The following is a 15,744-nucleotide window of genomic DNA, read 5'->3' on the forward strand; positions in this document are numbered from 1 at the left end:
TTTTTTTTACCACTAAAAACATGCTAAGCATCCAAAAACACTTTTACATTCACCGTAAACAAATGCAGGGCGCTTAGGCTGGTGGCTCGGTTTCATGAGCTGGCTGGAGTGTGGCCACCTGGTCGCTCTCGGCAACTGAGCCTGGAGGGCAGGGCCCACACTCCGGCAGCGTGAATGCGAAAGCCTGGCCTGGGCTGTGGGACTCCCCGGGAGAAGGTTCTCTGGGTTCTGCTGGGGTGGGGTCTGGCATGTCCCACAGCTCTGCAGCTCTGACCACCCATCAACTGCACTTGCAAAGGGCCACTGGTGACCCGGGGGCCCTTCCCTAATAAATAGTGAGGTACACGGCTTTTCTGCTCTACTCGATAGCATCTTACCCCCAACCTTCTTAAATAACTCGATCCTAATGATACCAATGGGAGTTGGAAGATTATTTTTCTACCATTATTTGTATTGACTTGTTTTTTAAGTTGGAAAAAGTTAAAAGCAGCTAATGATGGGAAGCACAGCTGTGGGCAGACGTGCTGCTGAACGCACATTCCATTCACAGCAGAGCTGCAGAACTTGTCCCCTTCACTCCTGCATCACAGATCTGACAGATTCTCACTGTTTCTGAGAACACAGCACCTCCCGGCTGGTCAGGAACTGGCCCTCACAGCACGGGCGGGAAGGCCGAGGCCCGATGTCGTGACCCACACAAAAGCCTTCTCAGTAAATATCCAGAAACAAAATCAGAACGAGGATGGTCTTGATTTGGTCTTGACCAAATGGACAATGTACTCACTAGGCAGCAACAGCTGGAAATCACACAGGGGTGGGCGGGGGTCCCCCTCCTGTGTTCTGCTGCCTCCCAAACCTGAAACATGGGCTCAGCGGAGACAGAAGCGTCAGTGCAGCCACCTGCTGAGACTCAGGGACAGCGCTCGGCGTTCCTCTTACCGATTCGGAAGGGCCAGCCTGTACTCAGGCCCAGCCGGCAGATATCCCTGGATCACTCACACCGATGGTAAAAACCAGAACTTCATGTTCTACCTGGAGTTTTACCTTAACAAGGTCAAGACTGAGGTTTGGCACCTAAAGGTGTGTTTCAGAAGAGTGTTCTGTGGCCTTCTCCGTTCAGATTAAACCTGCGATCAGGGCATGAGGAGGAAACCCCTTCTATGGAGCTTAAGGCAGAGGCCCCCAACCCCCGGGGCCACCGACTGGTGCCCGTCTGCGGCCTGTCGGAACCAGGCCGCCCAGCAGCAGGTGAGCGGCAGGCAGCGAGTTACCAGCTGAGCTCCGCCTCCTGTCGGCTCAGCGGCCGCCGCGGGGTCTCGGAGGAGCGCGGACTCCGCCCCCTGTCGGCTCAGCGGCCGCCGCGGGGGTCCCGGAGGAGCGCGGACTCCGCCCCCTGTCGGCTCAGCGGCCGCCGCGGGGTCTCGGAGGAGCGCGGACTCCGCCCCCTGTCGGCTCAGCGGCCGCCGCGGGGTCTCGGAGGAGCGCGGACTCCGCCCCCTGTCGGCTCAGCGGCCGCCGCGGGGGTCTCGGAGGAGCGCGGACTCCGCCCCCTGTCGGCTCAGCGGCCGCCGCGGGGGTCTCGGAGGGGCGCGGACTCCGCCCCCTGTCGGCTCAGCGGCCGCCGCGGGGGTCTCGGAGGGGCAAGGACTCCGCCCCCTGTCGGCTCAGCGGCCGCCGTGGGGTCTCGGAGGAGCACGGACGCTGCTGCACGCGGGAGGCGTCTAGGTTTCGTGCTCCTTATGAGAATGTAAAGCCTGATGGGCTGAAGTGGAGCAGTTTCATCCCAAAACCATGCCCCCAACCCCTGCGGTCTGTGGAAAAATCATCTTCCATGAAACCTGTCCCTGGTGCCAAAAAGGTTGGAGATTGTTGACCCAAGACGCAGAAGCCAACCAAATGACAAAGCATCTCCACCTCCGGTCCTCACGGCCACACCACGTGGGCGGAAGATGGAGGTTCAGACGGCGTCCGGCCTAGGCAGGGGCCGAGCGCACCCACCCTTACCTGTGAGTGGACGCGTCCTTTGCAGGCTCGACAAGTGACAAGGGCCTCTTCAGTGAGGCCATGGACGCGCGGGTGCGCCTCGTACCCTAACACTTAGAGACTTTCTAAAACGTATTTTTAAGGTAACTCTTCTTGGTATCGGGGGTTGATTGGCTGCCTGTAATTTTCTGTAAGTGGGCTGAAAATAGCTAGAGTTGGTCACACGGTTACTTAACCATCAGAGTGAGTGTGTGCGGGTTAACACACACCATCCAGGCAGTTTTCAGTGGTCCCTTCTGAACATGGGGGCAGGTAACTCATATCTAGTTTAAAATTGGGTTTCTTCTTGGACCGGGCAGGTGGACCCAGAGGGATGTCTGTGGATTTACTTTCTACTTTGCAGAAGAGAGTTTAATGCCAAAATGGCTTTGGGTTTCTAGATACCCAAGGGCTGCTAGGACGAGAGGAGGGGGATGTCCACCTTACCTGCCCACCTGCCGCTTCCCGTCCTCCTCAGCAGGGTGGAGCCCCAAGGGAGAGGACAGACTCCGGCTCCAAGTGACCGGGGGGCTCCTGGCCTGCGGCTGCAGCAGGAGCTTCTTCTCTGTGACCACAGTGCTGGTTACCTCCAGGCCCTTGCTGAAGACACTGGTATGGCCTGGCTGGCAGGAGTCCCTGGGGCCACTGTCGGGCTGAGGTATCTCGAAACTTTGCATTTTCTTTACCATTTTCTTCTGGGGATGTTTCCTGGGGCGGCTGGCCAGGGTCTGGGTGGGCTCAGAGGAGCAGGCAGAGCTGTCCTCCGGGTGGGCCGTGGTGGCCGCTGTCCCTGAAAGGCCCCCGAGGGGGGACACTGGGTCCCACGGAGCACACAGCCCTGGGCCCAGGGGCTCCCCGTCCTGTCCACACAGAAGTGCTCGTCCAGGGAGGCCAGGTTCCCAGGCACCATCCTCAGTGTCCGTGCTGGGAACTGAGGGTGGCTTATGGGGCCTCCTCATGGCCTCCTGAGCACACTCATGCTTTGGGGGGCTCTGGGCAAGGGGTGGTAAGCTGGGGCCTGGGGCGGCCTCAGAAAGGGCGTCTTCCAGCTGGAGCCGGGTCTGAGGGCACTGCAGCCCCAGGTCTTGCTGCGATGCCCACGGTCTCCCCAGGGTTTGAGGCTTCAGCGCTGCCACACCTGCCCTGGGGAAGGCCTCTGCAGCCACCGAGGCAGCCTCCTGGTGACAGCTCCTCAAACACTCAGCCACGGGTGAGGAGGGATAAGCCTCCGGGTCCGGGGGCCCCATCCAGCTGCTCGCCTGTGGGACAAGGACGGCTCTGCTCAGTGCAGGGGAGGAGGGGCCGCCCCAGAGCCAGCTCAGGCACTGCTGTTCCCAGGTCAGCCTAGTTAGGGACAGGGGACCAGACGGCCGAGGGAGAGGCAGCCCCGCCAGCCAGTGGGGCTGTGGCCGGGTTCAACCGAAGGGCAGGTGGGCTGTATCTGACCCCACGGGGTCTGTTCTCCACGCCAGAGGGCACCATGGGGGATGTCCTAGGACCACGTGAAGACACCGTGTAGGTGCCACATCCTGTGAGCTGAGAGAGGCATGACGCGGCAGATGGCTCTACCCTGCTCTGGTCACCCCATGACCCCCTCAAATGCTGTCTTGACAGGTGAGCTCCTAATGGCGTGCGGTCCCGGGCGCGGGGGAGCTTGCAGGCCTGCAATCTGCTGCAGCCCTTGTTTGGGGTTTTGGGCAGTCAGTGGAATTTTGTAACTGAGCCACTAAACACACAGAGAAATGTGTGTGTGAATTTGGCTGGTCTGTTTGGTACAATATCGAATGCTTCACAGGTCAACTCAGAGCCTTCTCCAGAGAGCTGTGGGTGCAGTGGCCAGGGGCTCCATCGCAGGCGCCCGGCCTCTGTCCCAGAGCCTGGCCCACCCTCTCCAACTTGTGTGGGGAGGCGTAAATGCCCACAGCCTAAGGAGCCGGGATCCCTGGGACGCACACCCACTGGGTCTCTTACCGTCTCGCACAACTCGGATGGGCGGGTCCACCTGGCCAGCTCTCCCTCCCTGTACTCAGCCTGGCTGACCACGGCGCTCAGGCCCCTTCTGAAATCCTGGACCATTTCCTCTGTATGATGCGGGTTCTCCTTCACCAGCTGCAGTCCTTTCTGGCAGGATTGCTGCACCCAAGGAACACATTATCAGTACAAGCCTGGCGCTTCCACGTTCGTGTCTCCAGGCGGGGGCTGGGTCTGCGTGTAGCCACCAACACCAAGGCTGGGACGGCCCACAGTGCTGCCTGCCGCTGCCTCCCGTTCTCAAGAGCAGGCACCAAAGGACCGAGGAATTTCTCTAGTTCTTTTCCAAACCGTGATTTGATCTACACAGGGGAAGAACATTTACATTTAAACGCATGAAGGAGTCACACTCTAGGATTTAGCAGGACCCAGGGAGGGATGTGTCTTGGTCCTGTCCTCAGTACACGCTGCACAGGGCTGACGGCCTGGCTGCGTAACCCCCGTGAATGGACACGACTGATGAGAGGTGGTCACAGTCCTCTGAGGCTCAAGCTCCAGGCTATTTTCATTGTTTGGAAATGGACATTAAAATCATTGAACAATAGACCCAGGACTTTCCACTTTGAAACTGGTTAATATGGTAAACATATTCCAGAAATATTCTTCAGGCAAGTGGCTGCTTGGCCCCTTGAGGCTGCCTGGGAAAGACGGGGGAGCCCTTGGCTGAGCCCTGCTGGGCAGAGCGCCTGTGGCTACGCACCCTGGTGACAAGACCAAGGTTCTTATTTTGGAGGCGTTTACCGGTGGACTCAGTGGAAATGTCAGAGGTAAGCCCTTCATGTTGTCATTAAACAGCAACACCAGGGGCGACTGGGGGTCAGATGCCCAGAGATGAGAGGCCTGTTGTGGAGAAGAGAACAGCTGGCCGGATCCATAACCATCAGAAAGGTACCCAATGACCCCAGACATGCAGCAGAGAAGAGACAGACCAGTGCGTACGCTGTCTTTAAACAGAGCCAGAGTCAAGAAGAGAATCACAGCACCTTGATTCTTAGGAGCATGGACGGAGCCTTGGAGCTGCCAGGTGAGGGGCAGGTGCGGCATCGGCAGAGCCGAGTGGGGGTGGCGCAGAGCCAGAGCCCAGCCTCCAACCTTGCAGGAAAATCGGCTGTCACTGGTTTCAAGATTTAGATACAAAAATTCAAGTCGTAAAGGTTCTATGATGAAATATACTAATAATTCTATAACCTTAGAGTAGAAAGGGTTGTTTAAAAGATAAGCAAAGCTAGAGGACAAATGAAAAACTGGGAAAACAAGTGGAACGTGAAGGATCCGTATAACACAGACAGAAGTGAGGATCAACCCTAGAAAAACTGTCTAAAGCATGAACAAGTGATTCACTACAGAAATAAAAATAATAAATGTGTGAAGAGAATGTCCAGCTGTAGCATAGAAAATCTGAGGGCACACTGCTGAGGGGCTCCATTTCCCCGCGGGGTGGCCGGCAGGAGGCAGGTGCGGCTGGAGTGCCACGGCCCATGCATGGAAACCTCCAAAGACGAATGGCCTGACCCAGCCATCCGAGCCTAGGAATGTATCCAGAGTCAACACCCACGGGCTGTGAAGGAAGCAGAGACACAGAGATGTTCAACATGGGGACGCTTCTAACGACAGAGAGGGAGGAGCCCAGGACCATCAGTGCGAACACGGCTCGGGGACCCAGCTTGCAGCGCACGCCCACGCACAGGGTGCCGAGGCCGCCACGTGCATCATCCCGTGTGTGAAAATCTATTTGTTTCTAATTTTCCCACAGTGTGCACGCACTTCTTAGGTTAAATATAGAGACAGACGTGCACCTGTACATAGCTTGACCCCTATCCGGTCACGTGTAGAGTCTCTGTGTGAAGACGGCAGAGCGAGATATGTGTCCTCTTGAGACACCACCAAAGCCCTGCCAGCATCTTCCAAGGTGTGTGACCCTCAGCACAGTGGGCAGAGAGCAGCCAGGGCACAAACCTGGAGCCAGGAAGGAGGCGGGACTGGCAGGGCCTGAGGAGAGCAGAGGTGAAGTCCCAAGACTCCACGGGACGGCGTGAGGGAGTGTGGGAGGGAAGGAGCCGGGGCGCCTGCTCCACAGGGCCCGGGGTCTGTTCCCGGGTTGGGGTGATCCAGGCAGTGCAGCAGGTGAACACTGAGCTGTGGCCAGGCACCCGCTTCAGGCCGGGATTAGAGGAAAAGAATCAGATCACCAGGGAGAAAATGCTACAGACGCGTGGGCCACAGGCCTCCTAACCAGGGGGGCCAGGAAAGCCTCTGGTACCAGAACACACCGCAGAAGCCACAGGCCGTGCACTCGTCACGATTAGCACAGAGAGGGGATCGTTCAGAAAACAAACAAGCCCGTGGAGTTAAAAAGCAAGAGCAGAAACAAAAAATAATAGAGTTAGAGGGTAAAGCCGAGAATGTCTGCCTTACAAGGACAGCACACAGCTGGCGGTGGGGAGAACTGAGGCGACAGGACAGAAAACTCCAGGACCAGATTGAAGTGTGGAGCCGTGGGAAACGCAAGCGCCACAAAGGACGAAGGACGTGTCACAGAATTCCCAGAAAAGAGGAGCGCGGTGCAGATGCAAAGAGCACACCTGCCCTCAGCGCACCTGCCCTCAGCGCACCTGCCCTCAGCGCACCTGCCCTCAGCGCACCTGTCCTCAGCGCACCTGCCCTCAGCGCACCTGTCCTCAGCGCACCTGCCCTCAGCGCACCTGCCCTCAGCGCACCTGTCCTCAGCGCACCTGCCCTCAGCGCACCTGTCCTCAGCGCACCTGCCCTCAGCGCACCTGGGCGACCCTCAGATTCCAGAGCCCCGAGGACGACCCTCAGATTCCAGAGAAGCCCCGAGGACGAACACGGAAAGCTCTGCAGGGCTTCCAGCTGGCGAAGAAAGAGGGCTGCAGGCGTGAAGGCCGGGAGTAGAGACACTTTTAGGTACCACGGCCTCAAAAATGCTCATCCCAAGATCCCGTTCTCTGGGGTGCAGGAAGCTGCATTCCAGTAAATGAAAAAAGAGGAAACTGTAAGTGACTGCGGGGGCAGTGGAGGAGGGGGGAGATGGGGGAGACCCCCCAGGAGGACAATTTTAGGTAGACCCTCAGGACAGAGCAGAGGGAGGAGGAGAGATGGAGGAGACCCCCCAGGACAGGCCAAGATGGAGGAGACCCCCCAGGACAGGCTGGGAAGACCCCCCAGGACCTGGAAGTTATTCTGCATAAAACACCAAAGTAAATGAAAAAAGAGATGGAGGAGACCCCCCAGTGCAGAAGGTACAGGGGAAGATAGGAGACCCCACAGGACGGGGCAGAGTGGGGAGGGAGATGGAGGAGACCCCAGGACAGAGCAGAGGGAGGAGGGGAGATGGGGAGACCCCCCAGGACAGGCAGAAGGAGGAGGGGAAGATGGGGGAGAACCCCCAGGACGAGCAGAGGGAAGACGAAGAAGACCCTCAGGACAGAGGAGACCCCCCAGGACAGGAGGAGGAGGGGGAGATGGAGGGAGACCCCCCAGGACAGGACAGAAGGAGGAGGAGGGGAAGATGGGGGAGAACCCCCCCCAGAGGGGGGACAGGGGAACAGATGGGCAGAGGGAGGAGGGGGAGATGGAGGGAGACCCCCCAGGACAGGCAGAGGGAGGAGGGGGAGGGAGACAGGGGAGGAGACCCCCCCCCAGAGGATGGGCAGAGGGGGAGATGGAGGGAGAGGACAGGCAGGGGAGGAGGAGGAGATGGAGGGAGACCCCCCAGGACAGAGAGAGGAGGGGGAGATGGAGGGAGACCCCCCAGGACAGGAGGGAGGAGGGGAGGGAGAGGACAGAGGGAGGAGGGGGAGAGGGGAGGGGGAGATGGAGGGAGGACAGATGGAGGGACCCCCAGGACCCAGAGATGGAGGGAGACCCCCAGGACAGAGGGAGGAGGGGGAGATGGAGGGAGACCCCCAGGACAGAGGGAGGGGGGGAGATGGAGGGAGACCCCCAGGACAGAGGGCACAGAGACAGCCCGGACTGGCTGGTGGCTGCAGCTCTGCCTGACTCCACTTGCCTGGTGTGGGGTTCCTGCTCCCACCCCAGGGCTTCGACCAGCTGGGCCCTGGCCAACGCCTGGGAGCTGGGGTCAGTAGTGGGGAGGCCGGGAGCGAGCATGCCGCCTCACGTCCCTGCCGCACGTCCTTGTCTGGAGGCTCCCGTGAGGGCGAGCGCATGGATCTGAAGGCCAGGGGAGCTTGTCAGCAGACGGGAGGGCTGGGGATGCCTCCAGCCCTGCTGCACGCCTCTCCATGCTACCGGCTTTCACCCGCACATTCATTGCAGTAACAGTTGTTGATAAAATAATAAGGATTTATATAAAAATGTGCAAGTTTTGAAGAGTTTATATGCAACAAAACAGAGAAATGTTTTATCTGAGCGTGCGCCCCTTAAACTGTCAGGCCCAGAAGAGCACCAGAGTGAGGCAACAGTGCTGTCCGTGCCCCCGAGCTAAGCAATCATTTTGCTGGCACCCCCCGAGTTAAGTAATCATTTTGCTGGCACCCCCGAGCTAAGCAATCATTTCAGAGCCGCTGCTATATGGACCGCAGATTCTGCAGTGTGTCCACCAAGGGCCATCAGTAACCCCAGCCACGCTGCACACTGGACACCACAACTCACACCCTGTCATCCAGCAGCGTGTGGTCAACCCACCAATGCCATTTCTGTGACCCAGAGAATCATGAAAAGCCACCTCTGTCGTCACCCCTCCTGACTCGTCCTCTTTTCTTTAAAACCTCGAGCCTCTCCGTGGCCTCCAGAGCCACTTCCTGAGGTCACCTGGAGGTTGTTTCCCGGCTGCCGTCCTCAGCCTCAGCCCAGACCCTCTCTACCTGTGCAGTTTCACCTCGGCTCCTCGGCCACCGTGTGCACACGCACGTGGAGAAAGCATCCGGAAGATGATACACCCAGCCATTCGCACCGGTCACATCAGAAGACACAGTGTGAAATTATTTTTCTCCTTGGCCTCCTCTGGATTAAACAAATTTTTTTCTCCACTGATCCAGTATCTCTCAGGTAAAAAATAAAATTTATTTCTTTTTACACAAGCAGCAAGGCATGCCCTATCCTGACGTAATTTCGTTCCAGATGGAAATCAGGTCAAGGCCCTAAAGACGCAGTGTGAAGGTGGGAGGGTCGCCTTGGCCAGCCTGGCCTGGAGGGGACGCTGGCCAGGCCGCCTTCTTCCTGCAGCTCTGACCTGGTCATTCCCGTCCTGGAGCGATGCCAGCTCCCGGAGGCGCTCCAGCTGCCGGAGACGACCGTTCGAGGCAAGGACCAGCCTGTGCACCTCCTCATCCACTCGGTCGTACAGGCTGGTGGCAGCCTCCAGGGTGTCCCTGAGGAAGAGGAGGCAGTCCTCAGGCTCCCAGGCGGCCCCTGGAGGAATCTGCTCTTGGTGACAACCCCAGGTAAAAACCCTGCTCTTTCCGTTCCCTCATGTCAGAAGGCAACGGGAGCCCCAGGAGGAGGCCCACAGCCCAGGCGGGACACAGACGTGCTGCACACGTTCTGCCAACATCCTGGCCGGCCTGGGATGCAGGCGTCTAGAGAGGACCCATAGCCTAGGCTGGACTGGCTGCGTGCAGCTGAGATACACGGGGACTGCTGGAGGTGGGCACAGCTACCCAGGCAGCACGGGTCAAGAACGAGCTCATTCTGGCGCACTCTGGCCACCTCCCACCGAGCGTCCCCAGAAGCCGGCTCCTTGATCTTTGGAGCCTGTAAATGTAGAAAAGCTCGGACCAGGCAAAGCGTGGCTGTCAGGACGGAGGTCTGGACCCAGCACAGACAGGGCTCTCCTTGGAGCAGAGCGCTATGCCTCCTGGCTGCAGACTCCCCTGAGCAGCCGCCTTGATGGGCCAGGGCCCAGCATGGCCCCCGTGAGCGCTCACCGGCCATCTTCTGTGCCGAGTTCTTCTCTCCTCAGCCGTGCCAGGACGGTGCCCCCCTCCAGCCTGAGGGACACAAGCAGTGGGTTTTCCAGAACAAGCTTCATCATTGTCTCGTGCTGGTCAATTAACTCGGTGACTTCCTGCATGGGGTGGGGCGGAATACGCCTTTAACCCCCTCCTCCAAGGGGCAGGTCCTCCCAAGTGCAACAGTGGCAGGAATGTGGAGCGTGACCCACGTTCCTGTTTCCGTATATCAAGCTGGTGGCACGACCGTGCCCACTCCTGAAGCTGATGGTCCAGACTGTCCCAGGGAGGGTGAGCCCCAGGGTAAGACCCCTGGGAGGGAGAAGAAGGGGGCTCAAAGCTCAATTGTAGGAGGTGAACCTGCCATTTAGACCAGGGACAGACATGCAGGCCTCACCCACAGACCCTGGGACCCTCGGCCTGGCGGCTGGGCTGTCAAGAGCCCTGTGGTCAGCCCGCCTCTGTCTTGTTGGAGTGACTCATTCCTGGCAGCCGCTGCTGCTCACGCCGCTGCACATCGTCAAGTGCAGTGACACGGTTTTCCTTCTGGGTACGGTGGAACGTTTTTGGTGACAAAGGGGAGGAAATGGCCTTTTGTGAATTGAGAGGGAATTTAAGAGTTCAAGCCTAAACAGGATAATGAAAAAGGATTTGAAAATCTCTGCTACAGATGACGGTGAACCAAATATTTATTTTCATGTTTGGCTAAACCTTTCTGCCCCCACCTACCTGTCACACGAAGTGAACTTACCTGCCAGTGTGGGGACTTACCTGGGCTGTACTTGGGGTTCTGTGGGTGTTCAGGGAGCAGAATGAATTCTGTAGAAAAGTGATGGCTTCTTCGCAGTTTCCAGCGAAGTGTTCCAGCCTCTGGCGTGAGTTGAGAGGGAGGAGATTATAAGGACCCGATCTGTCAGATGCTAAAGTAAGCAGCTGTGAGTTCCAGTTCCTGCATTTAAACCCATCTCGGGTTGGGAAGCTTCCATGTGTGAAGGTCCCTGAGATCTACAGACACTTCTGGGGCAGCAGTGCCCTTCCCACCCAGGCTTGGCATCTCAGATGCACCACGGTGTGGTTGTGGAGACACCAAGACCTGAATGGTGACTGTAATAAGCATGAGATCAGGGATGGTGATGTCTTTTCAAATTTGAGTAAAAACGTCCACATGAGAGAAAGTACCCAGAGACCGTGGCATGTGCAGCAGCTGCGGGCTGAACCCACCTGACGGAAGCAGATCCAGTCACCATGGCTGTAGGGAAAGGAGCCGTCGAGGTCTGTGGTCAGCTGGCAGCTGTCGACAAATTTGTGCAGGGCCTTCAGGGAGCTCACGACCTCACACTGCCAAGAAGAGGCACTCGTTGGTCATGGCTCCAGATGCATCTCTTGGGGGAAAACCCTGTAAATGGCTCATTCCTGGGTTCGGAGGACGGAGAGGCTGGCTCAGGGAGTATCGCCCCTGCTTTGCTGGAGGCACTGATAACAGCACCTGTCTGGGTGCAGTAATGAAAGTGAGAAGACGGGAAAGCAGGGAGCAAAGAGAAATGAAGGAAAGGCCCTGGTGAAGAAAAACCAAAAAAAAAAAAAAAAAAAAAAAAAAAAGGGGGAGAAAGAAGAAGGAAAAGGGAATGAATGAGTCAAGGCTGTTCTCCCGGTGTGGCAGAGGTGGCCCTTCTCAGATAAAACCCACAAACTCTGGACAAAATATAAGGACAGTTTCCTGAAAGCCCCAGCAGCCGAGACAAGTCAGGCTTATTGTGGGGGCAACTAACGCTTGCATGCGGGGCCAGCAGGGGGGGCCAGCAGGGGCGAGTTCCCGCTGTGCTCCGTCCTCAGGGCCGCTGCCAGCAGGAAGTGGCTGAGCTCCAACAGAAAACAGGCATCCTTTTGACAGCAGGTGGCTTTGTAAACAAAAAAAAAAAAAAAAAAAAAAAAAAAAAAAAGAAAAAGAAAGGAAAGGAAAGGGGCTGGGCATGGTGGCTCACGCCTGTAATCCCAGCACTTTGCGGGGCTGAGGCGGGTGGATAACAAGGTCAGGAGATCGAGAATATCCTGGCCAACATGGTGAAACCCCATCTCTACTAAAAATGCAAAAATTAGCTGGGCATGGTGGCATGCACCTGTGGTCCCAGCTACTCGGGAGGCTGAGGCAGGAGAATCGCTTGAACCCAGGAGGTGGAGGTTGCGGTGAGCCAAGATCATGCCACTGCACTCCAGCCTGGCAACACAGAACAAGACTCTGTCTCAAAAAAAAAAAAAAAAAAAAAAAAAAAAAGGAAAAGAGAGGGGCATCTGGCTGGTGTGGAGGCTCACACCTGTGATCCCAGCACTTTGGGAGGCCAAGACAGGCGGATCACTTGAGCCCAAGAGTTCAAGACCGGCCTGTGCAATAGGACAAAACTCCCATTTCTACAAAACAAACTACAAACATTAGCAGAGCGTGCTAGCGCACACCTGTAGACCCAGCTACTCAGGAGGCTGAGGTGCAAGGATCACCTAAGCCTGGGGAGGTCAAGGCTGCAAGTAGCCGTGATCACACCACTGCAATTCAGTCTCAGCAATGGAGCTCGATTTTATTTAAAAACATAAATAAAATATAAAAACAATAAGAAAATGGGCATCTTTCTAGCCTGAAGAAAGAAGAGACAGAGGATGGGGTGGCCACACCCCTGGAAAGTGAAAGTAGATTCCCAGAAGGGGGCAGCTGTGGAAGAAGCCCCGTCGTGTGTGTGTAAACTCTGCCCAAGTTTCTGGCTAACCCTGAACTGTGCATGCATGGGGAGGACTCAGAGAATTAAACTGAACGCACTGTGGGTGACAGAGCTTCTGGTTTGAGTCTAACCATGTTACGTGCACATCAAAGTAACACTGTGAGTCTATTACAGAATCCAGTCTCCCCAACAGAATATTTACAATGTCCGGAATTACGTGACACATCAAGAATCAGAAACATAGGATCTATTCTCCAGGGAAAGACAATCAGCAGAGGCCAACCCAGAGATGACCCAGATGCTGGATTATTAGACAAGGATTTCAAAGCAGCCATTAAAACCGTGCTCAATGAGGTAAAGGAAAAATGCCTGCAATTTATGAAAGGAGAGGAAAAGTCAGGAAAGATGTAGAAAATATATTTTAAAATCCACTGGAAATCTTACAGCTGAAAAATACAATATTTGAACTAAAACATTCACTGGGAGAATGTATTAGTCTGTTTTCACACTGCTATAAAGATACTACCTGACACTGGGTAATTTATAAAGGAAAGAGGTTTAATTGACTCACAATTCGGCATGGCTGAGGAGGCCTTAGGAAACTTACAATCATGGCAGAAAGCAAAGGAGAAGCAAGACACGTCTTCCATGGCACAGGTGAGAGAGACAGAGTAAGGAAGGGCCACACTTTAAAACCATCAGCTCTCATGAGAAATCCTCACTATCAGAACAGCATCTGCCCCCACGATCCAGTCACCTCCCAGCAGGTCCCTCCCTCCACACGTGGGTATTAAAATTTGATAGGAGATTTGGGTGAGGACACAGAGCCAAGCCACATTAGTGAGCTTAACAGCTGAAAAGATGACAGAGTAAGGAACCAGTGACCCTAAGGACAGGATCAATAGAACAACCTGATCTGAAGACTAGAGAGGAAAAAAGTTAAAAAAAGACAGATTCTTAGAGATCTGTGGGACAATATTAGTATATGCAATTGAAGTACTAGAAAGAGAGAAGAGAGAGAATAAAGCAGGAAAAAAAATTTTAAGAACTAGGCCAGGTACTGTGGCTCATGCCTACAATCCCAGAGCTTTGGGAGGCCAAGGTGGGAGGCCAGCCTGGGCAACATAGCAAGACCCTGTCTCTTTAAAAAAAAAAAGTAGCTTGGTGTGGGGGTGCACACCTTCAGTCCCAGTTACTCAGGAGGCTGAGGTGGGAGAATCACTTGAGCCCAGGAGTTGGAGATTACAGTAAGCTCTGATTGCACAACCACACTCCAGCCTGGGTGACAGAGCTAGATGCTGTCTCACGAAAGGAAAAAAAAAAAAAGAAAGAAAGAATGGCTAAAAAGGTCCTAAATGTGGTGATAGACATGAATTCACAAATTTAAGAGTTCGAGCCAAAACAGGATAATGAAGAAAACCAAGCCCGCTCGCATTGCAGTCAATTTGCTGAAAAGAAAGGAAGTACCTTGGAAACAGCCAAAGGAAAATTAACACACTTCATAGAGATGAACAGTGATCTGAATTATGATGAACTTTTCTTCTAAAATTACGGAGGCCAGAGGGCAACAGAGCAACATCTTTAAAGTGCTGAGGGGAAAAGCAAAACTCCTCTCAAACCAGAATTCTAGATGTAACAAAAATATCTTTTCAGAATGAGGCCAAATGAAGATGTTTTCCGATAAAAGAGAACGATACAAAGAAAGAGAAGGAAAGAAAATACATGAGGTGGAGAAGAAAGGTCACATTTTTTAGTTTTTCATGGCATACTCTGCAGGGCTCCTGCGAGAACTTACGGGGTAGGAAGGAGGTTTCCAGGCTCCCACATGGATGCAATTAGAACTTATCTAAATTCTTTCATGTGTTTAATCTCATCTAGGTGCCTTAATGTTTAATTTTATCTATCACTCCGGATCCCACAGTCTAAACCATTACCTGAATTATTGCATCCTTGTCAGGCCTAAATGCAGATTCTTTATCTATCAACAGCAAGATACTATGAATTATAGGAGATGTGTTGTTCTGAAATAAATAAGAAATAAATATTACTGATTAGCTTTCTAATTTTTAACTTCATTAATAGAATTGCCCAATTTTGATTGGTACTAATTCTGTCATAGTTTCCCAGCGTACCTACAGTGCATAAAACATAGTCGACTTTGCCCTGAAATGTAAATTATTTGCTCTTATGAATTTTAATGTAATCAGGTTTATCGAGGTATAATTTACATACAATAAAATTCACCCTTTTCAGTGAATAGTTCTGTAAGTTTTGACGAAAGCATAGTCATGTAATCATCACCACCATCAAGACAAAGAACTATTAAGCAACCCCAAAATTCTCTTGTGCCTCTTTGTAGTCAAGCCCTCCCCTATGCCCAGCCCCTGGCAACTGCTGATCTGCTTTCGTCTCCACCGACTTGCCTCTTCTAGACATAAACAGACTAAGGCAGGAGTGGCCTCTCTCACTTAGTGCTGTGCGTTAGGAACTCGTCCCTGTTGTGGAGACTAAGGGTGTGTTCCTCTGTTTTGCTGAGCAGTATTCCACGGTATGCCTCACCACAATCTGTTCATCCATTCACCGGCTGAAGGATAACTGGGTTGTTTCCAGTTTTTCGCAATCATGGGTAAAGTCACTATAAATATTGTGTGAACACAAGTTTTCATTTATCTTGGATAAATATCTAGGAGTGGGATTTCTGGCTCATGTGATAAGTACATGTTTTCCAGAGTGGCTGTACAATTTTGCATTTCCATCAGCAGTACCAAGCATTTGTTATTGTTAAGCTTTGTTGCTGTTTTTGTGTGTTTCATTTTGGTTTTCAGTTGCATTTCCCCAGTGATTAATGATGTTCGGCAAATTTTCATGTGCTTCTTTGCCATCTGTGTATCATCTTCAGTGAAGAGCACTCAAATCCTTTCCCATATTTTATTGGGTTGTTTTCTTATTACTGAGTTTTGAGATTGTATATATTCTATAGACAAGTCCTTTATCGGTTGTGTGTATATTTTCAATTGTTTCATTGTGGTGAAACACTACTATCATCATTT

The 15,744-nt window shown here is 53.9% G+C and overlaps 2 protein-coding genes across 2 annotated transcripts in view; both read right to left on the reverse strand.

The window, feature by feature from the left end:
* The window catches only part of SDHA (succinate dehydrogenase complex flavoprotein subunit A), a 196,393-nt gene that overhangs the window by 81,749 nt on the left and 98,900 nt on the right, over positions 1-15,744 (reverse strand). The gene's annotated exons all lie outside the window — the stretch shown is intronic.
* PLEKHG4B (pleckstrin homology and RhoGEF domain containing G4B) overlaps positions 1-15,744 on the reverse strand; it is an 89,331-nt gene that overhangs the window by 14,487 nt on the left and 59,100 nt on the right. Inside the window, exons 7-13 of the mRNA XM_050795373.1 lie at positions 14,629-14,715; positions 11,208-11,324; positions 10,758-10,856; positions 9,963-10,102; positions 9,269-9,407; positions 3,994-4,155; positions 2,470-3,281 (exon numbers count right to left, since the gene is read on the reverse strand). Coding sequence (XP_050651330.1) covers positions 2,470-3,281; positions 3,994-4,155; positions 9,269-9,407; positions 9,963-10,102; positions 10,758-10,856; positions 11,208-11,324; positions 14,629-14,715 — 1,556 coding nt within the window. The remainder of the gene's footprint in view (positions 1-2,469; positions 3,282-3,993; positions 4,156-9,268; positions 9,408-9,962; positions 10,103-10,757; positions 10,857-11,207; positions 11,325-14,628; positions 14,716-15,744) is intronic.

Source organism: Macaca thibetana, chromosome 6 (assembly GCF_024542745.1).
Source record: "Macaca thibetana thibetana isolate TM-01 chromosome 6, ASM2454274v1, whole genome shotgun sequence".
In the NCBI taxonomy this organism is placed as follows: domain Eukaryota; kingdom Metazoa; phylum Chordata; class Mammalia; order Primates; family Cercopithecidae; genus Macaca; species Macaca thibetana.